The sequence below is a fragment of the Lepeophtheirus salmonis genome, chromosome 9 (genome assembly GCF_016086655.4).
Source record: "Lepeophtheirus salmonis chromosome 9, UVic_Lsal_1.4, whole genome shotgun sequence".
Taxonomy (NCBI): domain Eukaryota; kingdom Metazoa; phylum Arthropoda; class Copepoda; order Siphonostomatoida; family Caligidae; genus Lepeophtheirus; species Lepeophtheirus salmonis.
Window position 1 is genome coordinate 10374679 of NC_052139.2, and position 18086 is coordinate 10392764.

The 18086-nt window shown below is 33.5% G+C and overlaps 1 protein-coding gene and 1 long non-coding RNA gene across 2 annotated transcripts; one reads left to right on the forward strand and one right to left on the reverse strand.

The window, feature by feature from the left end:
- Positions 1-991: 991 nt before the first annotated feature.
- Positions 992-3089, reverse strand: LOC121124746 (uncharacterized). Its single transcript, XR_011781894.1, has 3 exons — positions 2824-3089; positions 1873-2721; positions 992-1770 (listed from the first exon to the last, which is right to left on the reverse strand). It is a non-coding gene; the product is annotated as an uncharacterized lncRNA (long non-coding RNA).
- A 2523-nt stretch (positions 3090-5612) lies between these two features.
- Positions 5613-10605, forward strand: ham (hamlet). The gene is made up of 7 exons (XM_040719470.2): positions 5613-6274; positions 6520-6642; positions 6695-6798; positions 7492-7907; positions 7968-8121; positions 8179-8378; positions 8788-10605. Exons 1-7 carry the CDS (start codon positions 6250-6252, stop codon positions 10295-10297), a joined length of 2532 nt encoding a protein of 843 aa, XP_040575404.1. The 5' UTR covers positions 5613-6249; the 3' UTR covers positions 10298-10605.
- Positions 10606-18086: the final 7481 nt, after the last annotated feature.

Sequence of the window (18086 nt, forward strand, 5' to 3'; positions counted from 1 at the left end):
GATCATTTAAGCACTTGTTTTTGCCATTTAATGACTTGTGTATCATAATTCTTGATAATTTTAGCTAAAATATAATCATATTTTATGATTAAAGATTTAAAAAAAAATGAATACTTACTTTTAGATGGTACAAAATTCAGAGTTCCATTGCGTAATTTGGTGTGGATGACTCTAAACATGCTGAAAATTATCTTAACTTCACAATTTACAAATGACATCATTACCAACATCATCTATTAGTTAATGATGGTTCCTCGGGAAGGTAAGAATTTACCCGTGTATTTCTCCATAAATTTTTTGAACGTAGGATGATGAGCAATTGATAAGGTTATATTACATGCAATAATCATCTTTGTGAGATCAAAGTGAAAGTCTGACTTGATGTATTCATCGTTAACTTGATTTTATAGATGAATATCCATACTCTTGATATGAGATGAGGATAATGAGTGGCGTGTAATTCTAGAAAGGGGACTAAAGGAACATTTATATCTATAAATCCGGCAAGCCATCTATTTCTCATCCGGTAAGTACTTTCCAAATTCTTGGGCCTCCATTTTCAGAAATCCAGACAGAAGGCGACGTTAGCATTTTCTTCAGTTCTCTATCGACTATCAGCATCTAATATTATATTAATATTGAATAATAAAGGTGGGAATGATAACGTTCTTTATAGAAGAAGATGTATATTATTTAATCAATGATACCATAAGTTTTTCTTCCCTTCTCTCGCACGCTTTTTTATTCTGACCAAAATTATCAACGTTGATCATATATCAATACAGTTAAATAAATATAATATACACGGAGCACATGTACTTAGTCAAAGACTACTGTAAGCAGGACAGGACACTGCGCTCACGCGTTTCCAATGGGTCTTTGTTTATTCTAATGGATTGTCTCCCTTAAAGTGTTTTGCTACAAAATAAAGAGTTTTTAAAAGTATTTTGCTAAGGGAAATATATTAAAATAATAAAAATGAGGCTATATCTTTCTAATAGAAGTTGCATTTTATTAGTACTTTAATCAAAATAAACATTAAAAACATATAAAGAAAGAAAATACACTATCAAAAAGTACAAAGTTGGTCCAAGTCTACAAGTCAGAAGTTTTGATTGAATTTTAGCTTTTATTTCTATTAGCTTCTGAATTCTTAGCTCTCATTCTCTTTTTTGTTAAAAATAGGATGTCATCCTTCATTTTAGCACTTTAATTTTTACCCATGACATTAAACAAAGCGAATGAAATTCTTTGAAGAAAAGCTGACCAGGAGTATCCTTCCTCGCACTTAACTCCCTTAACGGCGATAATGTCAGAGTTTAAACTGTCCTGCATCCTGCCAATGAATGTGTCAACAAATGAAGCTTTAGGATTTGGGGTGCCAAGTAAACTGTCTTTCTCTTCAGGAGTAGCAAGAGAACATGGAGTGAGCATAAAGACAGGAGAGTTAGAGAAGGTCGGATGTAGTCGACAACACCACTATGCTCATTATGTCGATGAATTCTTCCAGGTCTACATACTGATTGGTTGGGCTATCGAAGGTTATTGAGTCCGCAGGTGTGTCTCTGATGACAATTAACTCTTGGCATGATGTACAACTGATTTTCTTCTTCAAAGAAAAACCAATATACCCGGCAACAAAGTAGAAAGCATTACTCTCTCCCTTAGAAGCTAGTTCCTGGAGGTCATCTGGTTGCCAGTTAGTCAAAATGAGCTCAGCTTTTACGAGGTCTTCATCCAGCAGAGCTTTAATTTCTGAAGTAGTCATACCTGAAAATTTAAAAAAGTAAAATGTTGTTATGATATTATTATATCTTCAAAATAAGTAATACCTAAATAAAGAAGCTTACTATTAACAAATATCTTATTTACCTGAGAATTTGACGAGACACAGAATACGAATCTTTTTCTCTGCCTCCAGGCTCTCTCTCACGCTGATGTAGTAGATACCTCCACTTAGTTGTCTGTACCAGCCGAACCTTCTTTCGATGGGATCAGACTGGAACATGCCGAGGAGTACATAGGAGAAGTCTTCATCTAGGAGAAGATACTCTGCCAGATCTGCTGTGGCAAGGCACGTCTGCTTTGTTGCTAGGAAGGTTTCTGCTGTGAGGCCAGGTGCTTTACTGTTTTGCTACTCGATGAGAAAGTCCACAAAATCTCTCAAGAAAGAGAGGCCAGGTTTTTTCTTCTCAGAGATTAGTTCCCGAAGCTCATCTCTCTTTTCGTAGCCAACTCCAGTTGTCTTGACGTTTAGGATATTCCACATAGTTCTGACAAACTCTGAAAAATCGGCTGTGTCTTTCAACTCCGATCTGTTGCCTTCTTTGGAGTAGTATTTAAGTGATACAATTGATGATTCGTGAAACACAGCATCAGCCAATTTCACATTGGTCTTTTCCAGGTTTGGTGGGTTCAATGCTTTGAGTGTCACTTTGTGGGCCTGTTTGACTTTGAAGTGAATCTCCCACAGGTGGACAAAATTTGGTCAGAGAGTCTTGGATCTTACAAGTGTTGATGGGCACTCGAGCACCTCCACCCCTTGGAAGCAGTTGTAGATGTTTTTGAAGTTGTGCACTGGTCAAACAGCAGGTGAATTTTCTTTTTTTTTTCCTGAGGATGAGGGATGGAAGTCTTCAGTTCGCCATTGAGTTGGCCTTGATGACGCTTTAAGAGTTGAGAGGTATTTGGGGATGTTTGGCCATAGGGATGTTACTACATCTGGTTTGAGGTACCCGTAAAAGAAAGAGAGTTATAAGCATACTATCTTCCCAACATTTCAAAATCCGTATAAAATTCATCATAAATGAGCAGCTGTCTTACCTCTTCTTTAGAGCCTTGCCAAGGGTCTGACTTCCTTTAGACTCAGAGATGAAATCAGAGTCGTTGAAATGTAGGGAACACAGCTTTGCACTTTTGGATGGTGCCTAATCTCTCTTCTTCCGATCTGTTTCTCTTAGAATGGCTCTCAGCCAGGCGGTATCAAGTCCGGGGGTTCTCTCTTTGTTTGGCCACAGATGGATCGTAACACCAGACTGTTGTGGCTCGTTGTCATAGCCTGTTCTACACCCTGGAGCCCAACACTTAGTGGGCATGATTGGAATTACAAAACACAATAAAGATGGCGTCTACAATGTAACTAATAGTTATCACTTATAATCCTACCAAACACGTTGCATTGTTTTTTTTCAATAGGCCCATGTTGCACGCGTATTTGAATTCATGTTTGCGCGTGCCCGATCCTGCTTACAGGAGTCCTCGGTTTAGTTCAAGTAATATTAAAAAAGAAAAATCTTTTTTAAGAAATTTAAAAAAATGAATGTGACTTTAGTTGAGGTTCAGCAATGAGTTCAAGTACGTGGTGACTCATCAAATCATTTTTTTTTTTCATCTGTTATTATTAAGTATTGAATGAGGAATCCAGGTGTCCTCATGAAAAACGTTGAGTAGCACAAGGGATTTATCTTCTATATTAGTAAAGGAAAATTTGTATGTTGGTCAACGCCTAATTAATCCGGGCAATAACGGGTACTACTGTTATTATAGAAATAAATACAAACTCATAAATGTGGCCCTTCAACACAAAATCAAGCCAGAATGACTTTTATAAAAATTAATTATGCTCGTCAATTTTCTATCAACAAATTATTATAATGAATCGTATCCTTTATTGTGTAACACAAACTTCCTTCCGAAAAGAAACAGAAAAAAATCTCCCTAAAACATTTAGTAGTTATATCAACCGCTATTTAGCTATTAATTGAATTTCAGATTATAATCATCATATTATTTATTCACAATTTTTAAAATGATTTACACAAATATACAAGTATATTCATTTTCATTTGTATATGATGCCCAAATTTATTCATATAAATAATAAAGTTGCCAATATATGTAAATATACAACACCTACGAGGAATTAACAAGAAATTGTATTCCTGTCCTTTTGGAAACGGAGCATTTTATACTATAACTTATTACTTTGTGAGTTTATAAAAAAGAATAATTTAGGAATTAGCCATAACGTATCTTTTTAGACGAGGGGAGCTGACAATAAAATGCGTAGGGTAATTTTGTGTTGGGTGTACCAAAAATTGCACTTTAAGTAGAAAAAATTGTATTGTTAACTTAAAAGAATGATTAATTCTATGAATATAATTGAAATGGCATATAGGGGCCAATATAAGACTTTTAAATCAAATAAAGATTCTACACTTTAGCTAAAACCCTTGAGTTCCATAAATTTGAATAATGACTTTTTAATTGACTCAAATATAGTTTTTAAATGTTGGGCTGTATGATAAATTCAATGCTATTTATTAAAAGATCATATCGCGGTCCCTATTTAAATCTCACAAATTCAATAAAGATTTTAAACTATAACTAAATTTCTTGGGTATCTTAACTCATTCCAGAAATTTGAATACAAGTTGACTCCAATATGTTCGAAATATTGGAGGGTATGTATATAAAAAAAAATATTGGAGATTTTCTCCTTTTCTTTTGATTTTTTGTACAAGATTGTTGTAATGTTGACGTAACACAAATTATAGGTAAAAGAAGCCAACCTTTTTTACTATATTGAAAAGCTGCTTAGAGTTTAAGCAGAACTGAATAACAAGTTTAAAAAATAAATAGGAATTTCTCCTTTTCTTCTTGAAGATTGTTTTTATGTTGACGTACAACATTTAAAACAAAAAGAGAAGGGGAAGAATAGGTTCCGTGAGTCAAGAATAAAACTTTTTCTTTCAATATATATTTATATACATATATTAGTTACTCTATTTCTACTTATAATAAAAGTTATGAAAAGAAATAGTTAATGAATAATGTTTCCCTCTTGAATCAGCTGAAAAAGACAACTTGTAGCGTATTTGTATGGTGGTGAACCTTACGGAAAAGCAAATATGTGTATTTAAACGTATATAACTCTTGATAATAATTAAATACACGGCTTTTAATAAGCGTAAAAATGAGTTCAAAAACAAATGACGGTTCCATTTTGTTTAAAAAAAATTAGTGATTGTGGTGTAGTTATAATTCCATAGTTTGATGATAATCTATTAAGTTGTATAGGCCCAATTGTACAAGTTGGTACTTACAAAATAGGGAATGAAGAATATGAAATATTCCAATGGGAGAGAATTGAATAATTAAGGATCAATGCCCAGAATAATAAATTCGTCGCTGGTAATTGAATACTTGGGATTTTTAAACAAGATGCGATATTTCCAAAAAATATATAAAAAAGAAAATAGGGAAGGAATAGACAAGACAATAATTATTGGTGGACGGTATTTTAAAAAAGGAAGAGTCGAATCAAATAGATAATAAACGCTTCTTCTTTATTCGTAGCGACCAATCAAAAGAGAGATAGAACTAGTGAGTAAGAGATAGAAAGAGATAACGTTGGGGAGGTGTCTTCTTCTTCTCTTTTATTATTATTCAAATTAATAAATAACGGAAAGGAAAAAAGAAAAAAAAAAGAGGAGTGTGTGGAGAGAGAGAATTTAACGATTTTTTTCCTTTTTTTTTTTTTTTTTATTATTTTAAAGCCACAAAAAAAAAAACACGCAGATCTCTCTTTCCATTATATATATAATAGAATTGATCAGATAGGCGCGGGTGTGGGAGAAGAAGAAGCTAGGCTCTTCATTTTATCCAAGAAAGCAAGTCGTCATGTGATGCTTGAATAAAAAAAAAAGGATGCGCTTCAAGAAGGAGGAGCAGGAGAACACCACTTATTATCTACGCAGCTTGGAGTGAACGTCATAAGAAGAACTCACTTTTTTTTTAGTAGAATAACAATAAAAAAAGAAGAAGAGCACCACTTTAGTCTTCTATTCTTTTTATTTATTGAACTCTCCGCCCACTTTTTTGAGCGCCGGTCTGTGTTTTCTCCTCTTCGCGCTCCGCCGAATGTTTATTCTTATTCTTCCTTTTTCAAAAAGAGATCTTTTTTTTTTAATAGAAACTATCTCTAAGCTTGTTGTATGACTATAGGAAATAGTAGTCGTTTTCGCTGTCGTCGTGTCGTGTCGTATCTCTTCTCTTTTTTCCTCATCGTCACTGGTGTTGTTGGTCAGGATAGTAGTGAGTTGATCATCTTCAATGGAAGTGCTCACTTATAGTCTGAGAGAGTATTCATCCCATTGAATCCCTGTTCTCGTTACTGTGTGCTAGATATTTCTGTGCTTTGTTATTTTTTTAAGAGCTGAAGGACGGAGTGGTCTCAGTAGTGCGGTGATGCTCACCTTAGGAGATATCAAAGGTAAGACTCAACTCTTGTCAATCAAATAACAACACACCTTATCTCTTCATTGTAAATTAAAGAAAAAATGTTTTATAAGCCCATTTTACATATTTGAAATGATAAGAGCTTCAAATAAGCCTGATAGATAATATTTATAGTAAAATCTTCCCTTCTTCACGATAAGACAAACTCAATAATCTTTCTTTCAATTCAATTCAGTAGTTTAAACGTTACGATTACAGCTTTTCCTTCCTCTCTTTCAGAAGTTAGTAATAACGGGGGGTTCTTTGGACCTCAACATCTATTAGCAGCCTCTGCTGCAGCCGCCCAACAGCTTTTACAGCCTCCAGGATCCCTTAAATTGCAGGAATCATCCGTGGGGCGAGGTGAGGGAACCAGTTCTTTTATAATTCATCTTTATAAGCCACTTTTTCTTAGGGATTGGTATTTGGGCAGCAGAGCGGATACCTCTAGGGACACGCTATGGCCCTTTTCTTGGGAAGTGGGCGCTTGAGCCAGGGGATCATCGATTTGCTTGGGAGGTAAGATTTTATGCTCAATAACAGAGAGTCTATCATGGTCAAATAATATGTAGAGCCCTACTCTTCCTCTATATAAAGCAGATGAACCTCAGAGGATTTGACAAATTTTATATGTATATATACATATAAATATTGATTTATAAACGAACCATATAATTGGGGTGAGGAACAGATGGAAAAAAAAAATGATTATACACAGAGTGTGATGTAGAATGAAAATAAATAAAATGAAAAACCGCCCAATGACTTCTTTTTAAATAATAAAAAATGGAGATGCTATGATATAATAACCCACAGACTAGAGAGCAGCAGATTACGACTCCTATATATCTATTCTCTGTGTAACGGAATTGTCGTTACTTTAACTGTTCATAGAATAGCCTTCTATGAAGGCATATGAAAAATCATATTCACCTATGTAATCGGATCTCCTCTCTGCATTTATAAAAACAAAAACAAAAAAAACATACACTCAATTAAAGAATAAAAAGTCGTCTTTAATTCTCTCCTTTATTTTTGCTTTTGCTGACTTGACAAATTAATTATATGACTACTACATAATAACCTACCTTCAAGTTAATCAAAATCTGTTCTTCTTGACTCCACGAAAAAAAAAGGAAAAAAAAAAGCAATACAAGATCTTTTCCTTGGAATGCATGCAACTCATCTGATGACGTATTTCATTCTCTTTAGGTCATTATTAGCTCAGCAGGAGTACGTGGTTTCCTAGACGCAACTCACTACGGAAGTTGGCTGAAGAATCTTCAATCCGTGCCCTCACATCGCCTCGACTACAACGTCAAAAACGTGCTCATTGGGGGTCAAATCTACTATGAGACACTTCGTGACATTTACCCTGGTGAAGAGTTGATTCTACATCCCAAAGAGCCCATCCTTCTCGACGGAGAGCGATCTTCTCTCTCCTCTCCAAGTAGAGGGTCCTCCCATAAGGAAGAGGGGTTTAATGAAGGGTCGTCCTTACGGAGAGTACCTGGAGGAGGACCACCTAATACTGGAGAGGAGGACATACTCATCACGACAGAGGAAGAGCAGGAGTTGGAAGGGGTCAAGTGTTTAAACTGCGATAAGAACTTTGAGGACATTTATATGTAAGATCATTATTTTCAAACCTTTATAATTCCCATGTTTCTAAAACCCACATTTCTTAGATTGGATGACCACATGAGCGATGCACACGGCTTTGAGCGGGACAAATATATTTGCGAGCACTGTCCCAAAAAGTTTTCTTGGAGGCCAAATCTCCTTCGTCATAAAATGATTCACGGAGAGTATCGACGTTTCCCCTGTGAGAATTGCGATAAAGTAAGATACTCTCAAGACTTGTAGATGTTGAATAATCCTTGATTTTCCATTCATCAGGTATTCACTGATCCCAGTAATCTCCAAAGACATATTCGTACAAACCATGTGGGCGCAAGAAGTCATGCCTGTCCGGAATGTGGAAAGACATTTGCCACAAGCTCTGGCCTCAAGCAACATACCCATATTCATAGCTCTGTGAAGCCTTTTCGCTGTGAAGTCTGCTTCAAGAGCTACACTCAGTTTTCAAATCTATGCAGGTAATTGTGAATTACTATTTATATAATGGTTGGTTGGTTGAGTACATATCTTGTTAAAGGATCTCAACAACAATAACAGTTCTCAGTAGTATGTAGTCGTCATAGATGACAGGCCCCTGATAAGATATTTGTACATTCATATGAATGTGTAGTTGTATATTTTAATCAAGGATAACCTGAATAGTGTCGTTAACAAACCAATGCGGTTATAAAAATAAATAAAAACTTTTTTTTTCTTCCTTTTTTTTTTTGTTATTCTTGTTAAAAGCTGTAAATAACAAAGTGTCAGTTTCTCATCAAAGTTATTTTTCATGTCTCTCTCTCTCTTTCCTTTTCCCACAGTGTGTGTTTGTGATAATTACGTCTGATAGGTTGAGTCCTTTACTTTATTGTATTTATTTACTTGCAGACATAAGCGAATGCACGTGAATTGTCGTATGCAAATCAAATGCACAAAATGCAATCTGGCTTTTAGCACAGTGACGAGCCTTTCCAAACATCGTCGCTTCTGCGACTCCAAACCCCCAAATCCTTCCTTTCAGCAGTCAACTCTTTGCTCTGAGGACTCTCTCCTTCCCAAGGGAAGTAGCAGTGTCAGCGGTATGTCTGAGGACTCACCCCTCACACGGTCCCCCTATCCTCACCATCCACCTAGTAGCTCGTATGGTTCTCTCCTTGGCTCTGGGACTGGCTCTACTCATCCTCCACCACCCTTCTCACTCTTCTCCAATCCTCTCTCCTTCCCAACCATGCTCCAAAGACTTGCAGCTGCTCATCAGTTCCAACAGAGACTTCAGGAACAGCCACTCAACCATTCTCATCTCATCTCCTCTCAGAAAATGGAGGAAACAGAAGATGACCTGGATGAAAATCGCAATGAAAGAGCCTCTCCATCACCAAGGGCTCAATTCGCACCACCCTCTTCCCCACCGACATCCACTTCGGTCCCAATCACGACCACCGCCACAACTACGACAACCCCTCTGGATCTGAGTCTATGGAAAAAGACTTGTTCAGAACAGGAGAACAATTCCGAGAGTGATGAAAGGCCTGTCTCTCCTCCACGGGGATTCCAGCAAGTCATGGAGGGAAAGCCTTTCATCCCTGTCAAGGATCAGGTCCTTCGACATCCCTTTCTAGAAGCCTTTTATCGACTCCATGCGAACCGAGTTCCCCTCTTTCCACATCCGACAACACTTCCCCCTGGTGCGAACAGTGGCGGTTATACACCATACTTTCACAACGGAAGCAGGGGTAGCACCAACCCCAATTGCGTCTTGAGCAGTGGTGGAGGAATATCTCCGGTCTCAGGAGGAGATGGGCCTTCTCCTACAACTGATCTACTCAGTGGAGGAGCTGGAAGCGTTGCCGGACTCCTCGAACTCGGAGGTAAAGGCTCGAAAGATCGGTACTCTTGCAAATTTTGTGGTAAAGTATTTCCACGCTCAGCAAATCTAACGCGACATTTGAGAACCCACACGGGAGAGCAGCCTTATAAGTGCCGATATTGTGAGCGCTCCTTCTCCATTAGCTCGAATTTACAAAGACACGTTCGAAATATTCACAACAAGGAAAAACCATTCAAATGTCCTCTCTGTGATAGGAGCTTTGGGCAGCAAACGAATCTAGAGCGACATCTCAAGAAACATGAGAACTGCGCGGATCCCTCGGCCATTGTGGATTCTCCAGAGCCACGAACAGAAGATGAAGAGGATGAAGAAGAAATGGAAGAAGAGGCTCTGGACGAGGAAGACGAGGCTCTGGAAGAAGAAGAAGAAGATGGGATCCTGGAGGAGTTTAGGAGCTTTATGGGTAAAGTGAGGGATCTGAGCAGTGCGGCAGCAGCTGCGGCGTCTAACAGCAAGAACAATAGCAGCACAGCTCCGAGTCTCCATCAGGATCTCCTCCTCAATAATTGATCTTCTTCCCCATGTGTTTGATTTCTGTACTAGTACATACTTATTAACATAACTATCTTTATCTTATTATCCATATTTTAATACGACCCTAGGAGCACTTTTATTCTCTTTCTTTCCTTCTTAGTCATTTTTATCAATATAATATAAACATATTTATATACATAATAACTATATGATGAATCTGTTATAATGTTTTAATTACTTCTATTAATTAAATATTATTATTATTATTATCAATTAGAAACATTGCTACCATTACAATCTTGAAAGTTGAAACTCATTTGAAATATATTTACAAAGAATCATAATAATTCTATTCAGAGCATAATTCCTTTCATTAGGGCGCCTTGCTTCTCTACTTTTTTCAAATAAACTCTTACGGATCCTACAGAAAAGTTGCCGTAGATTGTCTGACTATAATTCATGGTGTTTAATAAAACCACCTATGCAATATAGGCTGCACATCTCCATTTAAGTTTGAAAAAAAAAAACCCGCAAAATTCTTTATTTAGTAGACAACAATTAAAATGTTGCATAAAATCACTCTGATATACATTTTTCTAATCTATAAAAAATATTAATAAAGTTTTTTTTCAACAATTTTTCTATGGAGCAAAATGCGAGAATAATTTGGAGGTCAAAAAATTGTCTATCAAAATGATTTTATGCAAAATAACGATGAAACCTTCATAAATAAAATTTAATCATTCTTACTCTAAAAAAACAACAACTTAAAAACTTTAATGGAGATACTCAACTTGACATTTAAGGAGATTTTTTTTCTTTTTTTGGTTGGTCATTATTTTTGCATCACATGACAACTTTTCCGCACCAACGGTGATGAAAATTTGAAAAAAGTTGAAAAACAGACCACCCTAACATACATTATATACAAAAAAACAATATTCATATATATATATATAATAAATCTATTCACACTTGTTGAATGCCCTTTCTTTATCATTATTTCTCCATATACACGTATTATCCATGACAAGCCATTCTTCCATCTTTTCTTCATCTTTGATAGATGAATAATATAGACATGATATGGGATTAAGAAATGAACGCGTCTTATCACTAAATAAATAGTCATAAAATGTAGAATGGAATATCGTACTATAAAATTATATTTCTCTTGTTTACCCAAACGCTTTTATTATTTGTTATTCACAAAAGTGTTTGACAAACTTTTATTTCATTATAATACTTATGATTGAACATTTTGTATTTATAAATATGTAGACTGATAGATATTCATGTCAAATACTCAATCCTCCACAATACTAACGTATTAATCATAAGTTGGAGATGTGAATAGTTGGGGGGTGTAAATATTAACAAAAAAGTATGGATTTTTAAAAGCAAAATATGAATGCTCGCTCATATTAATGGAGAAGGGATTCGTGTAAAGAAAAAACTAAGTATAGTCATTAGGGATCTCTGTCGTCAGCAGATCACGGCATTACTTTTCTAATAGAAAAAAATATACTGCATTTTGTTGTCATTTAACAATTACCAAAAATTATTAAATAATAGTTTAATCACTTTTTTGGATAGGAGATACTAACTAATATTCAACCATTTTTTGTGTTGATTTTAGGAGAAAAGTTTGCGTGATATCACAAGTAACGACTTGGGATATGTTGTCTTGCATACTCGTTACCATACTTTTAATGTCATTTTATCAGGCGTGGCTTTTGCAGTCATCTGAATTTAGTCAATATTTCAATCCCTGATCATAAATCATATTCAGGGCTGACTTTAAAGAGAGCAGTTTCCCTAGACCCCTCTCTTGATTGAGGCCTATCGCTGAAAATAATTTAAATATGCACAGTAGTGAGTAATTGGAGAATCAGGGTTTTTTCTGGAATCGGGGAAAGTAACGTTTAATTTGCAATTCTGATTTAGTACTTTTCTACCTTGCAAAAAAAAAAATAACCTCCTTCAAAACTAATTATTTTTTCCTTTTAGAAAAAAAATCAATATTTGAAGTTTAGTTTTCAATTTTTTTTTTAAATTCCAACAACCAAGCCCCCCCAAAAAAAAAAAAAAAATATAATCCTGGTGACCTCTTGATATCAAAATGATTTCATTATTCATCACTATTTTTTTTCGAATCGTCCCTTCACTAATGTACAGAACTAGTGTGTTCTCCGGCTATACCGAGAATGTAGTGAGTTACCGAGGTACTAACGTATTTAAAGGGGTATTCTACTAAATTTATTTTGGAACCCGTATGTAAAAACACGTATATTTAAAATCAATTTTATCAGATCTTTTCTAAGAACACATTTGAAGTATAGAAAATTTCACGAAATCGAATATTTGTCGATTTTTGGATGGAAAGGAAGGATTCGTCGTTATAAAGTTTAAGAAGTACAGGATTTCTTCTTTATTATTAATTATTTCATCACTATTGTCCTTTTTTTCCCTCTCTCTCTCTTAGCTATATAATAAAAAAATTTACTGACGTCATAAATTGCATCATAATTAAAGAAACACCCTTTTGGGGGCATACAGTTCATATAAAATGAACAAATGTCCAATAAATCTTGTTAAAACACCATCAAATGGTTTTATTATCCTTTCAATAAAACTGAGCATCCTTTTTATAGAGGGATAGTGAACTGCCTAAAAAAGAAACCCCAAAAATTCAATGTATTTAATTAAATGATTAGAGTAATTAGGGCATTTAAATTTGTGGGATTTTTTTTGAAAGTATTCCATTTATTTTGACAAAGGAATAACAATTAAAATGTAAAAACAAAAAACTGTAAAAAAAATAATATTACATACAGAAAAAATAAACCCATATTTTAAAATAATCTTTGCACCATTAGTTTTGGCTTTAAAGCAGATATAATTTGTTTGTTTTTTATAGTGAAAACATTCAAATTTTATTGTGATTTCCATGAAATATTCATTGCTGTATGTGAGGATTAACAAAAAAGACTAAACACCTGCATTGAATACTCTAATTATGCTCATATTGATTGATTCGCCCTTTTGGGTAGGGGTTTTAGTTTGTCTTTCTCACTTTGCGTTTACTGCCCTTATTAAGCTCCTTCCCTCTAAAATGGAACAATCTAAGAAGAGATACACACAATGGATTTTCTTTATTCTATTGTGTGGCTGGCTTGAAATTGAGATATAAATGTCAGTGGAAATATATATATATATATAAGCTGTCAGTCTTTTTTTCTTCTCCTCTTTCTTTCCCTTTCATTCAGCCCTACTCCGCCTTCCCTCTCTACAATCATTCCCCCATTTCTCTTCTCTTTTAATGATTGTGTTGTGTGTGGATATGTATTTGTTACGTACCGCAGAGGCAGTAAGCTGCTATTTTATGATAAAGCACGGTCTCACTCACTCACTCCCTCCCTCCCTGCAAAAGAAGATCATTCTCGTAGTAATGAAGACATAGACATATTCTATATAATTCATAGTAATAGTACCATGTACACAACATTCCCTCATCATTTATCATTGTGTGTTGTTAGGCTTTTTAGTCCTATATATGCTTTATGATGATTGTACAATGAACATACCCATAGACGTTAAAAAAGAAGAAGACACATCTCCCTATTTCCATATTAAAATATAAATCTATATGTGCTCCATCAATACAAAAGCAAGCAGAATGGCAAAATTGAAATTTGTATGAGTGATCCTTGGATTTATTTTATTTGAAAGGGTTCATGACGGGTCCAATATAAGTCTCTTAAATCAAATAAAGGTTCTAAACTGTAGATAAAACTATTGTGTATAATACAATATCCCAGAAATTTTAACATAATGCTATAATTGATGCAAATATTATACATTGGGTTTTTTTCCTTTCTGGATTTTTGTTCAAGACTGCTTTTATGCTGACGCACCCCAAATGAAGCTTATACGCCGTTATCAGTTAATTTTGGTTCAAATTGATGTTATTTTTTCAATTTTTTAATCAAAATAGTTGATGTTTATTGGTAGAATTAATGTTTGTTTTCTACTTAAAATAATAATGAAATTATCTCCGAATATTTTAATGCATTGAATCCAAATCTATCTTATGTAATGAGTTCAAACCAAAGACAAAATGGATAATAAAAGATAAAAGAAAATAAACAATCACAACAGCGATTTGAATCAATTTCTATCAACAAATTATTCTTATGAATCCTTTGAACTACTTAAACTACCCAAAATTGATTGTCAAGTTAATGGACTTTATATGAAAGGAGCCATATCGGAGCCAATATAAGTTTCTTAGAACAAGTAAAGGTTTCAAACTATAGATAAAAGTATTGGCCATCTTAAATCATACCACGAAATTTGAACATTAACCCTATAATTGACTCAAATATGTCTATTAAATGTGAGGCTACATGTACTTATAAAAAAAACAACCAATTTCACTTTTAATTAATTTTTGTCTGAGATTGTTTGTATGTTGATGAAGAACATAAAACTTACTTAAATGTGGTCAATATTTCGTCATTTTTTAGTATGCATATACTCTAAAAGGTTCAGAAGAAGCCTATTTCTGTGGTTATTTAAATGAAGCAGAGATAAACGATTCAGGGTGACACTCAAAAAGAGTTTTTTTATTATATTATGATTATAATATATTCAAAAAATCCTTCACTCTCTTGTTAGCGTGTTGTGTTGTTATTAAAATGAAATTGAATCTCTCAGAGAAGTAGTAGTAGCTTAAACAGCCCCCTCACTCAAAAAAAAAAAAAAAAAAAAAATTCAACACTTCAACAACATAATAGAAAGATGAATAAAGACATGAAGGGCAAGAAAAAAACACCTTTTGAATAGAAAACGAAAAAGTGATAACGGCTGACTGAAGGTCGACCACCGATTTATTCTTTTCTGTTTTTTTTATTATTTCTGAGCTACTGTATAACGACAACTTGGACAGTAAGTAACAATGTATCATGATTTTGAGAAAAGAAAAAGTATTTGAAGACAAACTCAAATATTTTCTCGCCAAAAGAAAGACGAAAGATAAAATGCGGGGGCCGTCAACAATAAAACTCCATAGAAGGATTTTTTTTCAAAATGGACTCTGGATTACATTTGCTCTCGCCGGTGATGAATTATCAGGGACGTCTTGGTTTTTGGATTTTTTTCGGTAGAATTTTCTGTAAAAAAATTTGAAAATTAAACTTCACTGATAAAATTTAAAAAAAAAAAAAATTTTTTTTGGAAAAAAATTTCAAAATTCCATAGCTGTTCACAAACAAAGCAATTATTTGGGAAAAAAATTCTAAAATTAAATTTTTCGCAGAAAAATTAAAAAAATCCATAGCTTTTCACTAAAAATAAAACTTTTTTGGAAAAAAAATTAAAGAATCTAAAGGTGTTTACAGAAAATTAAATTTTTTTGCAAAAATTTAATTAAATTTCAAATATTAAATTTTTTGAAAAAAAAATCAAACATAATAAGAATCAAAAATTCCTTAATTCGGAATACCTAATGGGGGCTTCCCCTTTAGGTATGTTACAAATTGATAAATTTATTAATACTATATAAGTATACTATAATATAAGCCCCTTCAAGCAAATAAAGGTCTGAAATTATAGCCAAAATGCTTGGGTATCTTAACTTATCCCACAAATTTGGATAAAATGGCTAGTATTGACAAAAACCGTCTATTAAGTAATTGGACTACTTAAAGTAAACAAATGGAACTGTCACTATAAAGTAATGTATTTATAAAGCGGTCATATTGGGGCCTATATTAGTAAGTACATTTAATCAAATAAAGATTTTAAACCATAGCTAAAATTCATGGGTATTTTAATTCATCCACCAAATTTTATAATAATAATATAATTGACTAAAAGATGTCAATGAAATAATTGAACCCTTATAGCACTAAATTGATAGATTTTATTTGAAAAAGGCCAAATTAGGGAATAAAAAAGGTAAAAAGAGTAATAATTTAAGAAATAACTTATATGGGAAAAAAGGATCACCCAAATCAATATAAGAATTTGTTTCTTAAAAAAAAGATCATTCCTTGTGAAAAAAATATCAACTCCCTCCTCCAAAAAAACAAACCCTTCCGACATCCTTGATATGAGTCTCTTAAAACAAATACTAGTTCACAACATAAAAAGTACCTTAAATCATCCCACTAATTTGAAGTCAAAATTATAATTGACTTCAATATCTCTTTGAAATAATTTGCACTCAACATCGACAAAATTGATTGGCACAATGAAATAATTAGAAATGAATACTATAATTAGTTAAAAACCATGAACATTTTTGGAATATATAAAACTATACGACCCACCCAACACAAAGTACCTAAAATGATCGTCACAATAAAATACAAAGAAATTCACATATTTTATATGAAAAGTGTCAAATCGGTGCCAATATACACCAATAAAGGTTTTTAATTTGATGTATTTAAAAGAATATATCGGAGCCAATATAAGTCTTTTAGATTAAAAAAAGTTATAAACTATAGATGAAATGTTTGGTATCTTATCTAAAAGTGTCAATACAAAGCCTTTAATTGACTCAAATATGCCTATGAAATATTGATTGATCTGTGTGTATATATGAAGTAAAATAAATATATTGGGATTTTCTCCTTTACTTGATTTTTGGTCAATATTGTTTTTATGTTAACATACTACAAATATAGTAAGAACAAATATGTAGAAAGGTAACAACAATGTCTCATGATTTGGAGAAAAGAAAAAGTGTTTAAAGAAAAACTCAAATATTTTCTCGCCAAAAGAAAAACGAAATAAATGTTCATATCTCTTCTTTTTTTTCTTTTCTTTTTTTTAAGTGCGCGTTTTACAAAGAGGGAAAAATAATAAAAAAAAACTTTTTAATGTTTTTCTTTTCTTCCCCCTTGACGAGCACCCACAAAATTGGGGTTTCAATCAGAAGGAATTCTAACTGAGCGACTCCTGAATTTTCCCTTCTCTTTTGTCGTTCGTTCCTTCCTTCATTTCATACATACATTTAATGAAAGAAAATACAAATATTTTTTCGGAGCAAAAAAGGGCTATTGTCCATCATCCATTTTTCCTCAGTCAGTCAGTATCTATATGGATTGAAATTTTTGGTAATAAATTTGAAAGGCTTCTTCTTGTTATTACTCAAAGAAAAAGAACAGTTAAGTTGTCACACACACACACACACACACTCGTAGAGTGAGAGATAAAAGTCCATGTCCGAAACTAGGGACGCATTGTTCAAAATATGTACATATCTATCCATTGCTCTAGAGATATAATAGTCATAATTTGTATTGAAAACCGTCAAAATGCATTTAACTTACACCTTTACTGCTTTCCATGTTAGTCAAATATTCACCTACCACACTACGCCCCTTGCTGTACTAATATACAAAAAACAAAGACATATGGAGAAATGAATGGGTAATATCGTGGATTAATTGCGTTGTAGTACTTTAAATGGTGGGCATCAACATAAAAGCAAAATTGAAGGAATTTGACGAATTATTGTCCATTTCCAGGGTGTTCACAGCGGGTGGGCCAGAGGGGCCGTAGCCCCACCCCCAATTAAGGAATTTTTGCTGTTTACTAGAGATTCTTTTTGTAAACAGCTGTTGATTTTTGAAAAAATGTAATATTTGAAACTTTTATCTGAACAGCTTTGGATTTTTGAATTTTTTTTCGAAAAAATTCAATTTCTTTGAGAATAGTTGTGAATTTTAGCATTTTTTTTTTTGAAATTCTTTTTGTCAAAATTTAATATTTGAAATTTTAATATAAATTTTCACTTTTGTCTTCCAAAAAA

Coding starts and splice junctions, on each gene's coding strand:
- ham (XM_040719470.2), top strand. CDS start 6,250: ATGCTCACCTTAGGAGATATCAAAG. Junction 6,275..6,519: donor CACCTTAGGAGATATCAAAG/GTAAGACTCAAC, acceptor CCTCTCTTTCAG/AAGTTAGTAATAACGGGGGG. Junction 7,908..7,967: donor AACTTTGAGGACATTTATAT/GTAAGATCATTA, acceptor CACATTTCTTAG/ATTGGATGACCACATGAGCG.